The sequence below is a fragment of the Hypomesus transpacificus genome, unplaced genomic scaffold (genome assembly GCF_021917145.1).
Source record: "Hypomesus transpacificus isolate Combined female unplaced genomic scaffold, fHypTra1 scaffold_60, whole genome shotgun sequence".
Lineage (NCBI taxonomy): Eukaryota > Metazoa > Chordata > Actinopteri > Osmeriformes > Osmeridae > Hypomesus > Hypomesus transpacificus.
In genome coordinates this window covers 1,409,588-1,431,157 of record NW_025814033.1, presented here as the reverse complement: position 1 = coordinate 1,431,157, position 21,570 = coordinate 1,409,588, and the positions used below count along the sequence as shown (strand labels likewise).

Below are 21,570 nucleotides of genomic sequence, written 5' to 3'. Positions count from 1 at the left end.
CTAACCTGTCAGCTGTGTTGTCGATGCCTCAAGAGTAAAGTGGAAGTAACCAGAGCTTGCCGTCAAGCAGTAGCTCTGGTCGTACGATGTGTATGACGTCAATGCCATTTTCAAAGGCTTTTTAGAACAGAAAGGCGACTTTAAAAAAGATATAACACCCAGTGGTGTGTTTTTTTGCCTCCCCTTTCGATTTCAGAATTCAAATTACTAGACAAAAAATTATATCCTGAGAAAAGTGGATTTTGAGGGGTATAGCTCCATAGACCTCCATTCATTCTGCACTCGACCGTTAGCGCCCTCATATGGAACTTGAGTGGAACTGCAACCAGTTCAGAACCCGGAAGTTTCCCGAGAGTGGGAGTTCTCTCTTTATTAGACATTCTCTGCTTGTACACAGTTTTTTTGGACCGTTTGCAGTACTTTCAGTGAACTGAATTCTTCAGGTTTTGAGAGTGAAGCGCCCTAAGCACTGAAAGTCAGTGCTCTAAGTGCACAAGTGCGCGGTAGTAGACACAGTTTACAGTGTCTTGTAAGCTAGCAGCAGAAGGCAGAGTTCGTTTGTATTCGCAGTCCCTTCGCTACTGGTAGTACGCTACTAGAGAAACTTCACTTGGTAAGTAGTTACCATGGTTAGCAATGACTTTGAACTGGTCAACTGTGAAAAGCACTATGTTAAGCATTATGTTATATGCCATATTAACTAATTGAGCTATGCTGTTCTGATGTGCTTGCATTGTATGATGACGTGCTGGTAAATAATGTAGTAGTTACGGTTGCTACTGTAGCATCTATAGCAGGTAGCGTTATACCTAGTAAAATAATTTGGCTATGCCTCCGACTTATTTGCTTGTACACATAGCTAATAATATTATGCATGTGATAAACAATAAATGTTGTTATTATACTAGTAATACATGTTTTCTGACATTACTGTTTAGCTTACATTGCTAGCCATCTTAGTACTAGAGCCTTTGCAAAAATACATTGTTTTCCGGTTTTCTCAAATTAGTCACCAGGAAATATATATTTTTCCCGCATTCGGTGCACTGATAATAAGAACTAAGCCATGTCTTTGGAACCATACAAAGAGGTAATTTGTGTTTGTGAAATGATAATAAAACGCAAAATGCACATGGAAATTGCAGATCAATTGCAGTCTCAACTTGGTGTCGGGCGAGGTTATTCGGCAACGAGTTTCAGAAGATGTTGTGCCAATCACAGTCTGAGACGGGAGGTTTCTGACTCTCAGCTAGACAGTGGCGTGTTCAGGGAGTGGCCTACGGGTGGCACGGGCCACCCCTGAAATCTGATTGGCCACCCCTATATCTTAAAATATGATTGCGTAACAGCGTAAGGGGTCCCATTATCGTCCACGTAGCTCTCGACGCTCGTTAGAAATGTTTCCAAGATGTCTTTTTAATACAAATTAAAAACGTTATGTCACAGCATTGTACTTTAATATGTAGATACCTATATTATAACATTCCAGTTTTGAAATCCAATAAAGATATGCCTAGAAATGTTACTTTCCTGATTTAAGGAGTTAGCCAGGGGTCCCATTATCGTCCACCCAATCACTTTCAATGGAGAAATGTCAGTTTGATGCTGCGGAAGGCAGATGCTACACACACGGTTTGAGAGTGTATTTACATACTCAAATCTCAGTCAGAAGCTGTAATTTGGTGTGCAGCAATATAAGATGTGTACATATCGATGAGTTAGGCTACTTTCTTTCGTTGCTGCTGCATATCTTCTTTAAGAAATTAACGGATGAAACGGTTGTGGACGATAATGGGGCCCCTTACACTATGTCTGCAGACACTTTACCTAAACGAATACGTTTTAGGGATCACTGTTCGCCTCTTGAAACCAGAGGAGCTTCAACTGCAGCTAGTGAACGATACTGCAACGGCAGTAAGAAGCTCGGGTTGCCAACATAAGAACAGGGAACATGTGCACTCAGTAGTCAAACCTCTAGTTTGTAAGGATCCTCATTTTTCCTCTGAGATTCCTCTTACAAAAACCTCACAAAAACCTGCCCGTCTACTACATTTGATACTGACACGCAAACACACGCACATCAACAGACATTGGCCGCGTTTCCCAGATTCGTTAAGAAGCTCTTAAGCGCTAAGACCTTCTTAGGAGCGCCCTTAAGAGCGCAAGAGCGCTGTGAAAGAAGGACGTGTTTCCCAGAGTCGTTCTTAGCTTAAGAAGAACTTTCACTAAGAAGGAAATGTAAGATCAGCCTGACCCACTCTTAAGAGCCTTCTTAGCGACCAAACGCTCACTGCAGCCGTCATGGAAAGTTATATCTGACACAAAGGAATACTAAAACCATGTGCAGTGTTTCCCCTACGATTTTTTTTAGCAGTGGGGTCAGGTCTAACCCCCCCCCCCCCCCCCCCCCCCAATAATGTAATATTGCACATATTTTCGTCCTATTTCCCCTAAATAAATACAATTTGCATTCTTAAAGACACCTTACAGTATGTTCTAAATGGCATAAATGCTGCCAATTAATAATTGACGTAACAACTTATTGTAAATGCAGTGGCCTAGCCTACAGATTAAGGTAGGCCACTCGGAAGCATGTACACTGTCTGCTTCATTTGATCTTGATAGGCTAAGCATTCTGTAGCAAATAATAACAATATACCCACTATTTATTTATTAAAACTAGGCTACTTAAGCATAATAATGCACCTAAAATACAAACGTGAGCAAGGGCAGCAATCGCTATCGAATCAACAGACGTGCAATTTCGCTAGCAGGGGAAGAATACAAACAACGAAAATCACCAGTTAACTTAATTTAAATTTGCAAGAACTATAGACTAAGACAAAACAGGCTTAAATTAACTGACAACATAAATTATACGACTTTCAGTTCTCAAGGATGCACACGCGCAATCTCAACTGCGCTGTGAAGCGCGTCTGTGCTATTCTCCGACATGGGCTCTAACAATCACGGCTGATAGACGGCCAAATATTTTGTACAGCTCTAATTCTGATACCGTGGCAGCAGAAATGTAACCGTGGCGGGCCGCGGTTAAATCAACATAGGGGAAACACTGATGTGTGATGATAAATGTGCGCCCACAGCTGCAGAACACTGACGCAAGAAAAATAATAGCATAAGAAGAAAAATAACGATATAAAAATAAATAATTGCCCATGTGTTCCTGTAGCTACATAAATAAAATGAATCATTACTATCACTCATTACGTTTTCACAAACATTCGGCATCTGCATGAGTTTACATTAGATATAAAAACATCAACAACCCTGTGGTATTTCACAGATATCAGGGAAACTGACAGGTGTAATTGAACTCGGCTGGAACCTCATCAAGAGATCGAGGCTCCACCTCAGTCTATGGAAAGGCGTTGTTGAAGTCCACGCGAGTGAGACACCATGGCTGCAATACAGCATATTCTCGCTGCTAATCAACAGCATCGCCGTGCGTGAAGCCAGATAGTTTATATAAATGCCTATGTGCGTCAGCACTTCTCCCCACTTAATGTGCTGTCGGGCCGGGCTGTCCAGTCCAAGTACCGGCTTCCCCGTATGGAGATCCAACGCCTCGTCACGCTAGTGTCACCACACATCCGGAGGGCAACCCGCTGCAATTTTGCCCTCATCCCGGAGGTGCAGCTCCTGGCCTTGCTGCGTTTTTACGCAGTGGGGAGCTTCCTGGATGTGGTGGGGTCGGCACCATCCTCAGCAAGGCATCGGTTTCACGGGTTGTGGCAGCCGAGACACCGATCCTCCTGCGCCATGCCCCGACACATCCAAATGCCCACCACACGGGACAAGGTCCGCCAGGTCCACAGTGGATTTCATGCCATGGTTGGGATCCCCCGGGTAATCGGTGTCGTGGATGGCACACTGATCCCAATCCACAATCCCTCCCTGGTGGATCCGTGCTGGATTGGGAGGAAACATTACGCTGCCATCAACACCCAGGTGGCAGTGGACCACGATGGCCTCATCACGAACATCGTTGCCAAGTGGCCAGGAGGCACACACGACAGCTTCGTGTGGGCCAAATCAGCTGTGGCTGAGGCTGGCAGAGGAGAGTTCGGCAGGAGCATCTTCCTCTGGGACAGTGGCTACCCTCTCCCGAGCAGCACTCCACCAAGCTGGTGTCCAGACCGGAGAGGAGCTTGTCAATCTCTTTTGATGTCTATCAGCCCCTTCGCCGTCACCACCAGTCACCAAGCACGGATATCAGCACCACCCTACTCCCAACAATAAACCCACTACCATCACACAACCCATATCAACTATCATGTATAGGGCTCAAGGCCGTAGCCATGGAGTCAACATTGGGGGTACGAATAAAATTTGTTATGATAATTTCGGACAGCGTGCGTGGTTGCCTGTCGTAGCGTAGCACATTTATATTTTTATATCAATATATTGGGGGGGACATTTTGACCAGATTTGAATATTGGGGGGGATGTGTATTATGATTACGGCCTTGGGACCACACGGTGTTGTATGTGATTCGTGCGCTGATAAAGTGGTGGGTGATCGATTTTCCTGGCATCGATTGATTTAGTTTCAGCACCACGGCGGTGGACAGCTCCCACTAAGAGCTTCTTAAGAAGCTTCTTTGGCGGGATCTTAAAATGACAGTTAAGAACGCGTCTGGGAAACACCCCTATCTTAGCACTCTTTCTTAGCCGAACCCTTCTTAAGAGCCTTCTTAAGTCCTTAAGAACGATCAAATCTGGGAAACGCGGCCATTGCCAGAGAAAAATTTTAACTGATGATGTTAGCATTCGGCTAACATTATTGTTGCTACACACAATACGTTCACTTGGACAACCATACAGATCTAATTGATACCATAGTGCTTCATTAAAAGCAGACTATAATGCTTTAGTATGGTAGTCTATATCCTCTAGTCTATACTCACATATACATACATTATGTCAGAGTGGACACGCTAATGATATGTCATTCTAGTTAACAGCTGCATTTCCCGAAAGCGTCTTAGAATCTATTGTAGGACGAATCTGTTAGTTTTACGGGCCGTTCCCAAAGACATCGTAGCTAAAGTGTCTCTTGAAAATTCGTAGCTCTTGAAAGCGCATAGATTAGCTTACTCCTTACGAGCATGTTTGGGAAACGCACGTAAGAAATGTCGATGGTTTCGTTTTTTGCTTGATCGTTGCGCTGCCCAGATCGCTCTCACTTACATTGATACTGATGGACAAATCCCTCATGGAAAAATGTGTACCCTTTATTTTTTTTATTTTTTTTTGTTACAGAGTTTTACTCCACCAGTCTTGCAACGTCAGCAAATGTAATTGTTGGTAAATCTGTGAGCGAAGTTGTGAAGACTCTCTCAGAAAGTCTCAGATCTATTTTCTTCTGATGTGTTGACGCTTGACAGGAAGCTTCCACATTGATTACGCATTTCCGGTTATTGTGAAAAAGGTCTGTTATCGAAGAATGCGGAAGTAAAGCGTGTCACATGCGACCTATCCACCTTATTCCTAGCTCCCATGATCCATTTCCTGAATTATGGGGGCAGCTTCCAGAGCCGGAGATTGCCATAGTAACGGCCATAAAAAGTCACGCTAATTCTCTTTTAGCGCTTGGGAAATATTACATGTGGGAACACATGCTGTACACCTCAAACAGGACAATGTGATCATACCTCTGCCTTATACTATCGAGGGATGGGATGACGACTTGAAAAAGTGGCCTCAGATAACGTAGACTAGCATATTTAGCTACTTTATGAACTGTTGCTACGAACGATGAAGCGATGAATAACCTGAAAAGATCTGAGTCTTATCAGTACCTCCACAGCAATGAAGTCGGTCACGTTTTAATAAAGGAAGTGGGACACAACCTTATCTACCTTAAAGCAGACATAGAACCAAGTCCGTCCGTCCGTCATCTGCCGCTTGTCCGGGGATCGGGTCGCGGGGGCAGCGACCTAAGCAGGGAGGCCCAGACTTCCCTCCCCCCGGCCACTTCCACCAGCTCTTCCTGGGGGACCCCGAGGCGTTCCCAGGCCAGCCGAGAGACATAGTCCCTCCAGCGTGTCCTGGGTCTTCCCCGGGGCCTCTTCCCAGTGGGACGTGCCCAGAACACCTCACCAGGGAGGCGTCCAGGAGGCATCCTAATCAGATGCCCGAGCCACCTCAGCTGGCTCCTCTCGACGCGGAGGAGCAGCGGTTTTACTCTGATCCCCTCCAGGATGACCGAGCTTCTCACCCTATCTCTATGGGAGAGCCCGGACACCCTGCGGAGAAAGCTCATTTCGGCCGCTTGTATTTTCGATCTCGTTCTAGAACCTAGTCAGAGCCTTAAAGTCCCACTTCACCGGTCCTGGGTTTTAGTTTAATTGTCAGGTGAAATACAAATGGCTGGGTGCTCATGTGTTGCTGGACCAGGGCACTAGTCTACTAACCCACCAACATTCCTAAATGAACACTTGCATCCCACCTTTAGAGTACTGCAACTAAATCTGTGGAGGTCTTTCGTAGCCCAAACACAAAGTAGGATGCGGATTTCCTCCATCGGCTTTTTGTCCACAAAATGAAATGAGATACACATACGATACATTGTGTTGGGGGGTCTCTTCAAGGCTAGGTTTTCTAGCTACATAATTTTTAGGGCTGTAAAATGATTAAAATGTTTAATCCAATTAATCACAGGTTTCTGTTGATTAATCATGATTAATTACATATTACCGATTTTCAGAATTTTTGTCATTAGTGTGCGTCTTTGATTTTGCGGTACCTTGATGCTCGAGTCACCCGTTGCCAATCGCAAATCTTTGGTGAACCCCTCGTCCTCAACAATATCAATCGGTCTACAGCTTTTTGCAATACATTTGGCAACTGTGCTAGTCACCTTGTCACAGGCAGACTTAGTGAGGGCCATACGCTGTTCAGTGAGGGTGGTTTGGCGCATTCTACTTGAACTCCCCTCGCCGACCAACGCATGCTTCGCGTTAAGGTGGTATAGGTTAATTTAGGCTGGTATTGCTTCGTTGAAACAATAACATTCAGTCATTTAGCAGACGCTCTTATCTAGAGCGATAACGTCTTCCCGCATAGTGTGCATATCACTTTGGTTTTATTGGACGTTCCATCTTAGTTTTTTTGGAACACAAACTTGTCATCCAGAAGTTACAGATTGCGTGGAATTGTGGGTATATTACGTTAACTGCGTTAAACAAAAGTAACAAATTAATCCTGTAATTTAATCATAACGCATTATTTTTCACAGCTCTAATTATTTTGTATTCCTCATCTGTTGGCAGGTGATGGAAACTGTACCGTTTGTCACAAGAACAATCCCTTTTTTATGTGGGGGTGTGTTCAACACACTGTCGTTGAAGCCATAGATTTAGGCCGAATCCCAATACTCCCCCTTACCCCTTCCCCTTACCCCTAGCCCTTGGCCCTCTAGCACGTATCAATATCTCCAAAGCAAGTAGTGTTATGCACTGATATTGACTGAGACACAAACTGTCTCTCCACCTTCAAGAGAAGGCTCAAGACGCACTTGTTCCGGGAGTACAACGATACTTAGGAATGGTTTGCTGAACCCAACGCTAGTTTCCTCAAGGATCACAATGACTCTTGCTTTGACTGTTGCTCTTGTTGGTTAGTGGTAGCTGATTTAAACTGTTGTATTCTATTTGAGTTATTCCTATTTGTAATGCTTTCCTACAGGTACACTTGCACTTAGAGATTCATGTTGTGTAATTGTAACTTGCTTAACTACATGCTCTTATGGTTTCTTCCCTTTAGCACTTAATTTTTGGTTGTTCACAATGTGTACTTCTTGTTTTTGGCTACCCGCAATGCTTTGGGGGCTATCTTGTTGTTATTATCAGGGACCTATGCACTTTGTAAAAGTTTTCTCTTGGAAGTCGCTTTGGATAAAAGCGTCTGCTAAATGAATAAATGTAAATATTAAACGAAATTCGCTGTTTATGGAGTTTACTTAAAACTGTAGACATGCTAGTCAAAGAAATGCGGGTCTGTTGTGCAATTCAGCACTGTAACATTAGTGTACCAAACTAGCGAGTTTTAGAAGCGTTTCAAAAAAAAAAAAAAAAGCTAATATATATGTTCATGACTGTATATAACTCAAAACAAGACTGTCATAATTTTTCAATCAATTAATTAAGCCGAAAATATTACATTTATCGGACTCTCTGGATGATCTGGCCGCCATTGTTGCCTGTCGCGCAGTTTTCACATAGCCCTAGGTTTCAAGTAAGCTCCCGATCTTACTTGGTTTTAAAGGGAGTATACCCCTTAGTCTTAGCCCTACCCCTAGCTCAAAAAGAGTATTGGGACACCACTGGCTCTCACGGGAACGCGCTAAACTAAGGGGAAGGGGGAAGGGGTAAGGGGGAGTATTGGGATTCGGCCTAAGCTTAGTCTGGTTGTTAGTACAGCCACGAACAGCGCAACATGTACCAGAGCTCCGCAATGACATTTTATAACAATAATAATAACGATATAAAATATAGCTGCAAGCAGCGATGCGGGTTCTTCCGCAAAATATTATAAACCTGTAAACTGTAGAAGATCGAGACTTGGACAACAAGAGACCAAAACTACTTCATGTTTGGCCAACAACAATAGGCTGAATGGGGATTTGACTCATGAGCATAAGGTTACAAGTCAGTCTCTATCCTCTCTGCTACACACCAACTGTTGAGATTGTATGAATAGAAAGGGCAGAGTATTAGCTTTGGTCAGCTTTGAGACAAAGGTTAGGAATTTCAAGGTGAAATTGCATGAATTTGTGCAGGGTATTTCAGAATGATGTCATCCTGTTTAACTAAACAGATAATCAAAATTATGACAGGCCAAAAGATTATGGCTGGATTCTAACCTACTACCTTATACTTTACAGGTCACCATCCCAGCCCACTGAGATATTTTCAGTGTTGAATAGTGTCCTGTTCAGTAACTGTTTTAAAAAGTAAGCTGTTTCTCCTGTGGTAAGCGTTGTTAGATTAAGCCAAAGTTGAAACTGCTTGTACATTTCCTATAAAAATGGGACAACGGAATGACTGGGTTGCTGCTGTAAAGAATAACTTACTCTATAGTTAAAAAAAAGGTTGTTTGGAGTGCCATAACTTGTCATGGAAGGGAATTTCAAATCATGCCTAGCATCAGTGGGGATGCGTCCTGGCTTAGGTTACTGAAATAAATTTTTGCAACAGACAAGGGCACCACCTGAACAATCAATTTACTTAATTAGAGATAACCATTAGCGTTATCTCTACCATGCGTAGACTACAAGTACATTTACATTCAGTCATTTTAGCAGACGCTCTTATCCAGAGCGACTTACAGTAAGTACAGCGATATTCTCCCCGAGGCAAGTAGGATGAAGTGCCTTGCCTATGAATCACAGATTACCCACAAGTGTGCGTACGTGAATCAGCATTGTACCCCGCCCTGAACATGCCCATTTGTAACCATAAATAGTCAATGCAAAGCACCTCATGAATGCTAATCTAGTATCTCATCATGACCCATATGCGATTGTTCTTTAAGGTGAATCACAGCGCATGAAAAATTCTCAGACACTGTTAGCCTATTGGTGGAGCCCGAAAACTCCAAACATTTGGTGGCCGGTAGATCACCAATTAAAAAACTGTGCGAGTGGCGTCAACTGTGCCAGTGATACCGCGAATCGAGATACAATTTGAAAACAAAAGCATCTTGTTATGAGCAGTAATCTATTCAAGTCTGGACTGATAACGAGGACTTAGAGTGTAGCGATTGCACGGGAGCTTAAAGACTGTATTTCCAATTTTTGACATATGAGGATATTTGCACAGTATTAAAGAAATATATTTAGTTATAGGCCTACACTGTGTTCTGCAGTTATCTAAAGGTAGGATATGTGATGTTATCCTGTGTTCCATGCAGTCGGGGAATCTCCCCCTCCTGCACGCCCGTAGTGGACAGATGGTGAGGTAGCGCTGAATTTTTTGTTTAAATGAGTTGGATTGTACAAGGTGTTTATGGAACAAGAATCACTCAGTACAAGCGCAAATAACACTGCTTGATGTAATCTTCATGATAATCATGAAATTGAATGAAAAAAACGTGTGTGAGGAAAACAAAATATATAAATATTACGAGTAATGTTATTCCCACATTCAATTTCTGCAGTCTGACTACAGTACGGTCATCTGCGTCGCCAATTCCAACTGTTTCCAAAATGTGCGTAGGCCTACGGGAGGGTCAGAGTTTGCGTGGAGGACCGCACATTCTCCCGTCAAGTTTGTTTTTTATAAATCACAACCTTAGCGTGGAAAGTGGCGTACGCACATTTTCAGCCCCGTTATGTGCGTACGCAAGCTTTATAAATGAGACCCCAGACCTGTATTGAGTTACATGAAAATTTGGTAAAAATAGTTTTTTACATAAATGTATTTATTTAATTTGACTAATTTTTCTCATTACCGCAACAGTTCCTTTAATCTACAACCTGTTTTTTCTAATATTTCAAGGAAACCTGACATATTTTAAGTTATGCTACAAAATTGATTTAACAAAACTGATATATTCTTCAAACTAAATATGATTTGTTAGTTCATTAATTAACCAAACAATCAATTGTTTCGGTAATGATCTACATGTTTCGGAAATGAGGTTTATGGTTGTGGCAATGAGAATTAGTCAAATAGATTTTTTTTTTCCAGCATTAGTAAGATAATTGAACTATTTCAAAAGCAAGGACAGCTGCAAAGAAACACCTTAACTCACAAACATTTTAAATTGAAAAAACAACATTTGAGCTCAGCTCATAACTTTATTCTGGTTGAAAACAGGTTTGTTGAAAACAACAATGTACAAGATGCAATATACAACACAATAACAAAAATACAAAAATGTTTTGTAAAACGTTTTACAAACATTATTTTCACCAGAATTGAGCTTAATACATTATTTAAATATACATTTTGCTTAAAATAAATTGTGAAAGTGAAAGAAAATACAATTTAAGAAAGGAATTAATAAAAAACTATTTTACAAATGTTATTAAATAGGCCGATTGAAGCAAATATTCAACTTTGTGCTTAGATCGGCTGCCTCTGAATTTCAATTGCAAAGAATTTCAATACATATATTCTGGTCAAAAACAGGTAGGCCTATACAAAATTAATCAAACATAATAACATACATACATACATACATACATAAAAACAGAACACAAACAATCATGACGACATGTGAAACAAGTGTTGACTTATAGAACCTCCACACATACGTTTTAGACATGTTTCTTCGTGTGTTTAGCCCAGATCTCAGCCGCAACACTGAAATGACGTGCAGAGGATGTGGCAGGTAGTGGCTCCGGGATGATACATTTGATGTCATCAAAGTAGTACCACACTTTCTCTCCATCGTATCTTAGTGTCGGAATGTAGAACTTGTTCTCTCCAGCACAATTCATTGTGTCCACCTCGTACTGATCACCTACAATCTGTAGAGGAAATAGAACAGATAAAAAGGTACATTGAGATTTACATTTAGTCATTTAGCAGACACTCTTATCCAGAGCGACTTACAGTAAGTACAGGGACATTCCCCCGAGGCAAGTAGGGTGAAGTGCCTTGCCCAAGGACACAACGTCATTTGACACGAACTGGCGACCTTCAGATTACTAGCCCGATTCCCTAACCTCTCAGCCACCTGACTCCCTATACAGAATAGTACTCGGGATTTATCATTAACATGGAGTGTCCATGTCTCCAACTATAGTTCCACATACCTTTGTGATGGTGCCAGGGAAAAGTTCTGCATCATATTCTACAAGGCACCACTTTCCCAATTCTAAAACTGGTTCTGGCTCTTTCTCTGGCTTCTTCTCTTTCTCCACATTTTCTCCTTCTATGAAATTGAACTCTTTCGGGAAAAAGCAGCCACATGCACAGCCACAAAAGCAGGACACTTCTCGGGTCTGGATAACCCCTGGTTTTGTCGATGTCAGCTAATGATAAGCAGAAAAGAAAGTGTTTTGGGGTGAGATTCAACTCAGAGATTTAACTTAGTGGCACATCATCAATAATTTGATTTGATGACATATCTTCAATGTACATGCAGAGTAGTTAAGCAAACTAATGACGATTAAACTTGCTGAAGTTTTTATCACATTAACCTACCTGATGGATCTTCATGGTCCCGGTCACCGTTTTCAGTGATGGAGGAATCAGTTCAAGGCCTGAGTTAATCTCAAATGCCGTCACCATGAACAGCCTCAATGATGAATGCTCTGCAAGCTGTGTATACAGAGTTTTTGCATCTGGGATGTTAGTTCCATATGCAACAATCCTGTCTGCCAGGTTCTTGAGGGCCCCTCCCACCCCATCAGGGGCTCCCTTGCCATGCGATGCCGTTGTGAAATTCCAGCTGACATATTGAAACCCCCTCATGAAAGGCACTGTTAAGGCCAGGTAGAACGCCGTTTTGTTGCGGTACTGGGAGGTGGGTCCATCTGAAATGAAATGAATATTCCTGACTGCTGGATGCTCTTCTCGGATGGCCTTCAGCACAGGATCAAGATGAGCCCATGTTGCAACGCCATGATGCTTCAGGCAAGCTGACAGGGAGGCAAAAGACTCCACACGTCCACCGCTCAGGTATTTGACCCCAGTATGAAGCGTAACCTGCTGGTTTCCCCCACCAAAGTGGGTGTCTTTCACTTCCCTACTGTACTTGCAGCTGTAGTTTTCACTGTAGTCAATGTGCACAACCACATCCTTCTCGGTCAGGCTCTCCCGGAGTTACATAAGTCTCTGAAATTGGTACTGGATGTTAAACAGATGGATGGTGAACTTGCTACCATGCTCCTGAGCAAGGTCACCAAGTTTTTCGTGAAGTGTGCTTCTTTTCAAGTATGGTGTTTTTGACTTCAATCTCTTCCAGTGCACCATTGCTGCCTTTTTTTGTCACTGGAACGGTACGGGTGACCCACTCATCCCAGGAAATGATGTTTCCTTTGGTAGACTGATCGATGGCTGTAGGGAAGGTTTGTTCTTTACATTGCATGCACCTTCTGTACATGCATTTCATGTTTTTTGTACTGCAGACACACTACTCAATGATCTGATGTACATTAGGACTTGCAATGATGCCCAGTTGGTGAAGTTTCCTGATCTTAAAACTGATGTTCTCGTGGCTTTTACACGCACATGTTTCTCTTTGTGAGATATTTGGTTTGATAATCCATAAGGGCTTTAGTCTGCTGAATTGAGCTCTGGAAAGCGTGTTTCGTGGATACTGACGAATAAACTTTGAATGGAGTCTCTCCAATGTATCATTTAAGGACCTCTTCCGGTATACTTGACCTTTCTTGCGGGGCTCCCCAGTTTTGCCATTAATTATGGTAGAGTTGTCATCCTGGTGCAAGAAACGACTGACAAGATGTCCCATCAGCCGTCTCTGGCTGTTGTTGGGCAGGGTCTTGGGGTCTCTCCGGTGGGTAGCTCTTTTGTGACTTGTGGTTTGGGCTGGACCTCTTTTTTTTTCTTGGAGCCTTCTAAGCTGTTTCTTTAAATTACTAATTGTTCTGGCCTTGATTTCCAGCTTATCTTTACTCTCCCTCAACTTCGACCTCAGTGAAGTTATGGTTACCTTCCTTTTTCTTCCCGCTTTGGGGGTGGAGGTCTGCACTGGAGTCGAGCAGTTAAACAGCAGTTGTGGGGGACTTGGTGCTACCTGTACATCATGTACCTGTACAGCATCTGGCTCATTGATAGAGGGAGGGGTCAAATTCAAAATTCCATTTAGGGGTTTCTTCTTAGCATAATACTTAGCCGAATTTTTTCTCCATAGTTTTTTCATGTTGTTTGTTGGTAAGATCTTCAGTTTTTTTCATTATTCCATGTTGTTTTCTTCTCTGATACCTGAAAGTGCAATATTTGTTATATGACTAAAGTTTCCCTCTACAGTAGAGGTATTGAGAAGGCTCAAGACGCACTTGTTCCGGGAGTACAATGGTACTTAGGAATGGTTTGCTGAACCCAACGCTAGACTCCTCAAGGATCACAATGACTCTTGCTTAGACTGTTGCTCTTGTTGGTTAGTGGTAGCTGGTTTAAACTGTTGTATTCTATTTTAGTTAATCCTATTTTTATTGCTTTTCTACAGGTACACCTGCACTTAGAGATTAATGTTGTGTAATTTAACTTGTTTAACTACATGCTCTTATGGTTTCTTCCCTTTAGCACTATTTTTTGGTTGTTCACAATATGTACTTCTTGTTTTTGACTACCCGCAATGCTGTGGGGCTATCTTGTTGTTATTATCAGTGACCTATGCACTTTGTAAAGCTCTCTCTTGGAAGTCGCTTTGGATAAAAGGGTCTGCTAAATTTATAAATGTAAATGTAAATGTATTGTAGTTCTACAATACAATTCCATTTGAATAATTGCTTTATATAATACCACAACAAATGTTGAGTGAGTGAGTGAGTGAGTGAATGAATGGGTGAATGAGAAAGTGATCAGTGTATAACAACCAATAGGTCTCACTACAACTAAATAAACATGCAATAACAGCTACAAATGACAAGCCCTGCTTAATGACTTTTCTGACTCCTGACCTTTCTCTTTCCTTCCTCCTGTTCTCCTCCAGGAGTTCTGGGTTGCTGTATATCCTCTCTCTATGCTTTTTTAATCTAGCACTTGCTGCAGCTTTATTTTTTACACTAGCTGTAACCCTGCAATAAAAATCTGCAAAATATCATGTTAATATGCTAATCAATTCAAAGATAGACTTGTAGTTGGCGCTACAAGCACTACAATGCCCAACTAAAATGGCACTATTAGATTTAATCAAATCAAATCAAATTTATTTGTATAGCCCTTTTTACACGCAAGCATGTCACAGAGGGCTTCACATGCGCCCATAGAACTGCCCCTCAACCAACCTAAACCCTCAAGGAAGACAAGGAAAAACTCCCAGAAAAACTCCCACCGGGAGAAAAAATGGAAGAAACCTTGGGAGGAGCAATTCAGAGAGGGATCCCCTCCTCCAGAGACGGTTGGTAAGAGAGAGGAGCAGAACACAAGCTAAACATAGTCATACAGTGTCAATGGGTTTTGAAACACCAAAATCCATTGTTCGGCTTTATAGACGTTGGATGGGACCGGGAAACTCGCTGTTGGCCGTCATGGAGACTGGATTCCGGGTGACGACCTGGTTCAGCGTTGGCAGACCGACGACCAAGCAGGTCCTGACAGCTCAAACCCCCCACACCACAGGGAATGTGTGGGGGGGGGGACAGAGAGGAGAGCAGGGATTAGAGAATGCCAGGAGCAGCTAACAGTTACAGTCAAAATAGAATGAGATCCCCACCGGTCAAGTGTGGACTAGTGCAGCAATTTAACAGAGCAAAAAGGGTATTTGATGCAGCCCCACACACCAAAACAACGACAGCCCCCCTCAGTTGGAACATGAAATCTGTTCCAGGGGAAAGAACTCTAAAGTAGGTTATACTTATACGAATAAGGATGAAAACAGCCAGTCCCCCGTTGTCTCCAACTAGTAATAAAAACTATAACAGTAACAATATACAGCAACGGAACTATAATAATAATAATACTAACAATATACAGTAACAGGTTTACTTTATTTGTAACATCTAGCTGGGCAATGTGAACATAAGCTATAATTAAAATTTAAAAGTTACATGTGATACACACATAGGCAAGCACACATCCCAGGTTTACATAGAAAGTACACACATACTTCCCTTTAACAATCATAGAATTGACTAAACAAGAACGTTTTTAATCTAGTTTTAAATGTCGAGACAGTATCAGCTTCCTTAATTGAGATGGGTAATTTGTTCCAAAGAAGAGGTGCTCTATATGAGAACGCCCTACCTCCAGCAGTTTTTTTCTTAACTTTGGGTATTACCAGATAGCCGGCATTTTGAGATCTTAGAGACCTTGCGGGGCAATAGGGTGCAAGGAGACCGGAGAGGTACAGTGGTGCCAATCCATGCAGAGATTTGTAAGTTAGTAGTAGAACTTTGAAATCAGCTCTGGCTTGGATAGGGAGCCAGTGTAAAGAGATAAGAGTCGATGTTATATGATCAAACTTTCTAGTTTTAGTCAATAGTCTAGCAGCAGCATTTTGCACCCGCTGTAAGTTTTTTAGGTAGGTAATTGGGAGGCCAGAGAACAACACATTGCAGTAGTCCAATCGGGACGTAACAAAAGCATGTATTAGTTTTTCAGCATCATCCTTTGAGAGGAATTTTCGTATTTTGGCAATATTACGTAGATGGAAAAATGCTGTTCTGGTGATTTGCTTAATATGGTACTCAAATGAAAGGTCTGGGTCCATTGTGACTCCCAGATTTTTTACCAGCTGGCTTTGAGATACTTTGACGCCGTCTAAGTCTAAGGTTAGATGGGATAAATTATTTCGGTGTTTTTTCGGACCAAAAATTTGAACCTCGGTTTTATCCGAATTAAGAAGAAGGAAATTTGCAGTCATCCAAGTTTTCAACCCGGAAACACAGGTTTCCATAGCATGTGGAAATTCTCCCGGCTTTATAGACATGTATAGCTGAGTATCATCTGCATAGCAGTGAAAATCTACCCCAAAACTTCTAATTATGTTTCCTAAAGGCAACATATAGAGTGAAAATAACAGAGGGCCTAAAACTGAACCCTGTGGTACTCCGTATTTTACAATGGAGCTCCTGGATGAGCAACCATCATAGTGGACATATTGTGATCTATCAGATAGATACGATCTGAACCACTGAAGTGAAGTACCAGAAATCCCAACATAGTTCTCCATACGTTCCAGGAGAATCTCATGATCTACAGTGTCAAAAGCTGCACTTAGGTCTAGAAGAACAAGGACAGAGCTAAAGCCCGCGTCAGAGGCTAATAATAGATCATTGACTACCTTGGCTAATGCAGTTTCAGTGCTGTGGTGAAGACGAAATCCAGACTGGAGAGGTTCATAGAGCTGATTTGAGGAGAGGTGCTCAGTGAGCTGTTTTGCCACAGCTTTTTCCAAAATTTTGGAGAGAGATGGCAAATTTGAAATGGGCCTGTAATTGCTAAGACAACCTGGATCCAGGTTTGGTTTTTTAAGAAGGGGCTTGATAATAGCTTGTTTGAAATCGTCAGGGACTTGTCCAGTTACAAGAGATTCATTAATAATACTAAGCATGGGCGGTCCAATAATATGGAGAAGTTCCCTACAAAGTTTGGCAGGGAGGGGATCGAGAAGGCAGCTAGTGGGTTTCGAGGAATCTATCAGCTTGATGAATGCTTCCATAGAAATAGGGTTAAAGTGAGTGAGAGTCTCAACATGCAGAATGCTGGGTACAGAGGGAAAATCAGTGTTGATGGCCACTCCTCCAGGACTAGTCTGTAGTTTGTCCCTTATTGCATAGATTTTTTGGTCAAAGAAATCTAAGAAATCATTGGGAGAGAGATCTGAACTAACACAGAGTGTACTTTTCTTAGTGAGTTTTGCAACAGTATCAAATAGGAACTTAGTGTTGTGTTTGTTCTTACTAATCAACTTAGAGAAATATTCTGATCTGGACCTGATGAGGACTTGCTTGTACTCTATTTGGCTGTCCTTCCAGGCCAGGCGGAAAACCTCCAATTTAGTGGTACGCCACTTACGCTCTAATTTTCTAGTGGACCTCTTGAGAGTGCGGGTTTCCTCTGAATACCATGGAGCCAGTTTCTTGTCTATTCTTTTCCTTGGTTTGAGTGGAGCAACAGAATCTAGGGATTGCTGAAGAACCAAATTCAGATCCCTTGTTTTAGCATTTAATGATTTATTCGGGACATCAAGTGCTTCTAGTGCAGCGGGTAGAATACTAGCCAGTTCCAGAGCTGTATTTGGGGTTAAGCAGCGGCTAATAGAAATATTCTGGGTGCCTCCAAGGCTCTGGCAGAGATCCATTTTAAAGGTTACCAGGCAGTGGTCTGATAATATAGGATTGTGGGTATGAACAATGACATCACTAATCTTGATTTAATTTATTTAGAGGGTTTCCCGCAGAAAATGTGTTAATAGAGGGGGGGGGGGGGGGGGGGTTGAGGCGCCGGCAGACGGGGGGGGGGTAGTTTGTACAATAGCCTAATGAAGGGGGACTGGCGTTTTTGGAATGGAAAAAACAGGACAGGGTAACACGGCGAATATCGCTATTTTTCCGTTTTTCTTTACAACGTAGTTAAGGCGGGAGGTGTGTGTTGCTTACGCAACTTTAACTATAAAGTGCTGCGGGAAACCCTGATTTATAAATATTTATATTATAATTTATACATTGGGGGCCTACTATATTTGATCATAAATTATATATATATATATATGTCTAATCATACACCTGTAGGTGGTGCTATATGCTCTTACAATACCAATATAAAAATGTAACCGCAAGCAGTAATGGCGGATTCCTCCAAACATTGCGAAACATTGAAAAATGTTTATTCTTGACAAATTGTACATTTACATTTATTAATTTAGCAGACGCTTTTATCCAAAGCGACTTCCAAGAGAGAGCTTTACAAAGTGCATAGGTCACTGATAATAACAACAAGATTGTTGTTATTATGCAATGCCCAAAGCATTGCAGGTAGCCAAAAACAGAAGGACACATTGTGAACAACCAAAAATAAGTGCTAAAGGGAAGAAACCATAAAAGCATGTAGTTAAGCAAATTACAATTACACAACATGAATCTCTAAGTGCAAGTGTACCTGTAGGAAAGCAATAAAAATAGGATTAAATATAATACAACAGTCTAAATCAGCTACCACTAACCAACAAGAGCAACAGTCTAAGCAAGAGTCATTGTGATCCTTAAGGAAACTAGCGTTGGGTTCAACAAACCATTCCTAAGTACCGTTGTACTCCCGGAACAAGTGCGTCTTGAGCCTTCTCTTGAAGGTGGAGAGACAGTCTGTGTCTCTGATGGAGGTGGGGAGGTGATTCCACCACTGGGAGGCCAGGCAGGAGAAGAGCTTGTGTTGGGACCGGGCGGTCTTGAGCGGTGGGACCACCAGGCGGTTGTCTGAAGAAGACCGTAGGTGGCGGGTGGGGGTGTAAGGCTGCAGGAGAGACTTGATGTAGTCGGGTGCAGTCCCGTTCACTGCTCGGAAGGTCAGTACCATGGTCTTGAATCTGATGCGGGCCGTTATGGGTAGCAAGGGGAGGGAGATGAGGAGCGGGGTAACGTGGGAGCGTCTGGGTAGATTGTAGACCAGGCGGGCCGCTGCATTCTGAATCCTCTGAAGAGGGCGGGTTGCGCATGCTGGGAGACCGGCGAGCAGCGAGTTGCAGTAGTCCAACTCGGAGAGGACGATTGCTTGGACAAGCAGCTGGGTGGAGTGCTCAGACAGGTATCTCCTGATCTTCCAGATGTTGTAGAGGGTGAATCTACACGACCGGGAGACCGCAGCAATGTGGGCCGTGAGGGAGAGCTCGTCATCCATGGTAACCCCAAGGTTCCTGGCAGAGGATGAAGGGGTCACCGTCGCAGATCCCAGGGTGATTGAGAGGTCGTGGGAGATGGAGGGTTTGGCCGGGATGATGAGAAGTTCCGTTTTGGCAAGGTTCAGCTGGAGGTGGTGCTCGGTCATCCAGGTGGAGATGTCTGCGAGGCAGGCCTCAATCCTAGCTGAGATCCCCGGATCGGTCGGGGGGAACGACAGGTACAGCTGCGTGTCATCAGCGTAGCAGTGGTAGGAGAAGCCATTGGAGGTGATGATTGGTCCAAGTGAGGTGGTGTACAGAGAGAAGAGGAGGGGTCCAAGGACGGAGCCCTGTGGGACACCAGTGGAGAGCTGGCGAGGGTCTGACACTTTGCCTCCCCAGGAGACCTGGTATGATCTTCCCGACAGGTAGGATGAGATCCACTGGAGTGCAGTGCCAGTGATCCCCATCTCAGAAAGTCTGGAGAGCAGGATCTGGTTGTTAACCGTATCAAACGCCGCAGAAAGGTCCAGCAGAATGATAACGGATGACCTTGAAGCCGCTCTGGCAGACTGGAGGGCAGTGGTGACTGAAAGGAGGGCAGTCTCTGTGGAGTGGCCGGTCTTGAAGCCCGATTGGTTGGGGTCAAGCAGGTTGTTCTGAGAAAAAAAGTTAGACAGCTGGTTAGATACAGCACGTTCAATTGTTTTAGAGAAGGGTAACAGTGATACCGGTCTGTAGTTCTGGAGGACGGCAGGGTTAAGGGAGGGTTCTTTGAGTAGAGGGGTAACTCTGGCCTGTTTGAAGGCAGAGGGGAAGGTGCCAGAGGTAAGAGAGGAGTTTAAAACATGGAGCAGAAAAGTTATGATAGAGGGGGAGATGGTTTGAAAGAAAGGGGAGGGGACAGGATCAAGGGGAAAGGAGGTGGGGCGATGAGAGAGAATCCACCAAGGTCCTCAAGGGCCTATGCTGACATTCAAGGAATGAGTGGGGGCTTGGTCAGCCCACACTTTCCTGAAATGTTGTGTGTGCGTCTTGCCAAGCCCGCGCGTGTGTCAAGGGAAGACTGAGTGTGTGAGAATTTGGAGCACGCGCGGGGAGGAGCAGGTGAGACATTTATCTGAAATTTCCCTAGCAATTAGCCAAGCATGAATGTTTCAAATATTCACCAAAAATCGACCTTTCATCTTACAGTCAACTTTTTCACAGATTTGTGTACTAAACATTCTCAAGGGTTTTCATATGAACTTGATTGAATCTGAGTATCAGTTTTTGACTGGCTGATATGTAAAGCATTATTTTAGCGTTAGCAATACATTTGATTTAATGTATATCATCATTTTTGGAGATATGAAGTTGCCTTTGCACATGGTAACATGTTGTAGTGTCTTCCACCGATATACCAAGTTTAGTGTTGATATCTCAGAGATTTGCTTAGATTTGATCCAAATTCCTGTTTGGTTGCTTTGTTGCAGAATTTGATTGGCTGTACCGGACAAATGGTTTTGACATTCAAAGAGAAAAGTAATGCCTGAATGAGGGTTACTCTGAAGATGATGTGTGCAATTTTTGGGGAAGATTGGAAAATAATTGTAGGAGGAGTAGGCTTTCAAAGGTTTTTGATAAAACCGGAAATTGCGGGAAATCTATATAACTGTCAATTGATGCGATAGGGTGTGCTGAAGTCGTCTTGATCCAGGGAATCCAAGGTTACCTCATTTTTGAAAATCAGTCATAAGGTTCAAAAGTTGCGTGTGTAAACACAATAAGACCCAACTTCCTGTTTGCTGGCTTAACGGCACATTTTGATTGCCTTTAGCGGGCAAACGGTTTCGAAAATCAAAACTGTGGTAACTTTTGTGAGGCTTGGTCTGAAGATAATCTCTGCCAAATTTGGTGAAGATTGGACAACATGTGTAGGAGGAGTAGAGAAGAAACGTTTTTCAATAAATTCAAAATGGCGGCCGCAACAATTCGGCTATTATCACAAATTATTATGAGTCACACACGTGATGTCCCAAGATATTATGAGACAAAGGAATCACTTAATAAAAGTAAACAAATCAATAGTCATTGGCCAAAACACATTTTTGCT

General features: G+C 42.8%; 1 protein-coding gene across 6 annotated transcripts in view; it reads left to right on the top strand.

The window, feature by feature from the left end:
* Window positions 1–346: 346 nt before the first annotated feature.
* Window positions 347–21,570, top strand: part of cpne3 (copine III) — a 111,282-nt gene continuing 90,058 nt past the window's right edge. For 4 of the 6 annotated variants that reach the window (XM_047017418.1, XM_047017414.1, XM_047017413.1 and 1 more), the window contains exons 1-2: window positions 354–613; window positions 12,566–12,655. In XM_047017418.1, coding sequence (XP_046873374.1) covers window positions 12,586–12,655 — 70 coding nt within the window. In that variant the 5' untranslated portion in view covers window positions 354–613; window positions 12,566–12,585. Of the gene's footprint in view, window positions 614–12,565; window positions 12,656–21,570 lie in introns of all 6 variants that reach the window. The other 2 variants (XM_047017416.1, XM_047017415.1) reach the window with 2 other exon arrangements.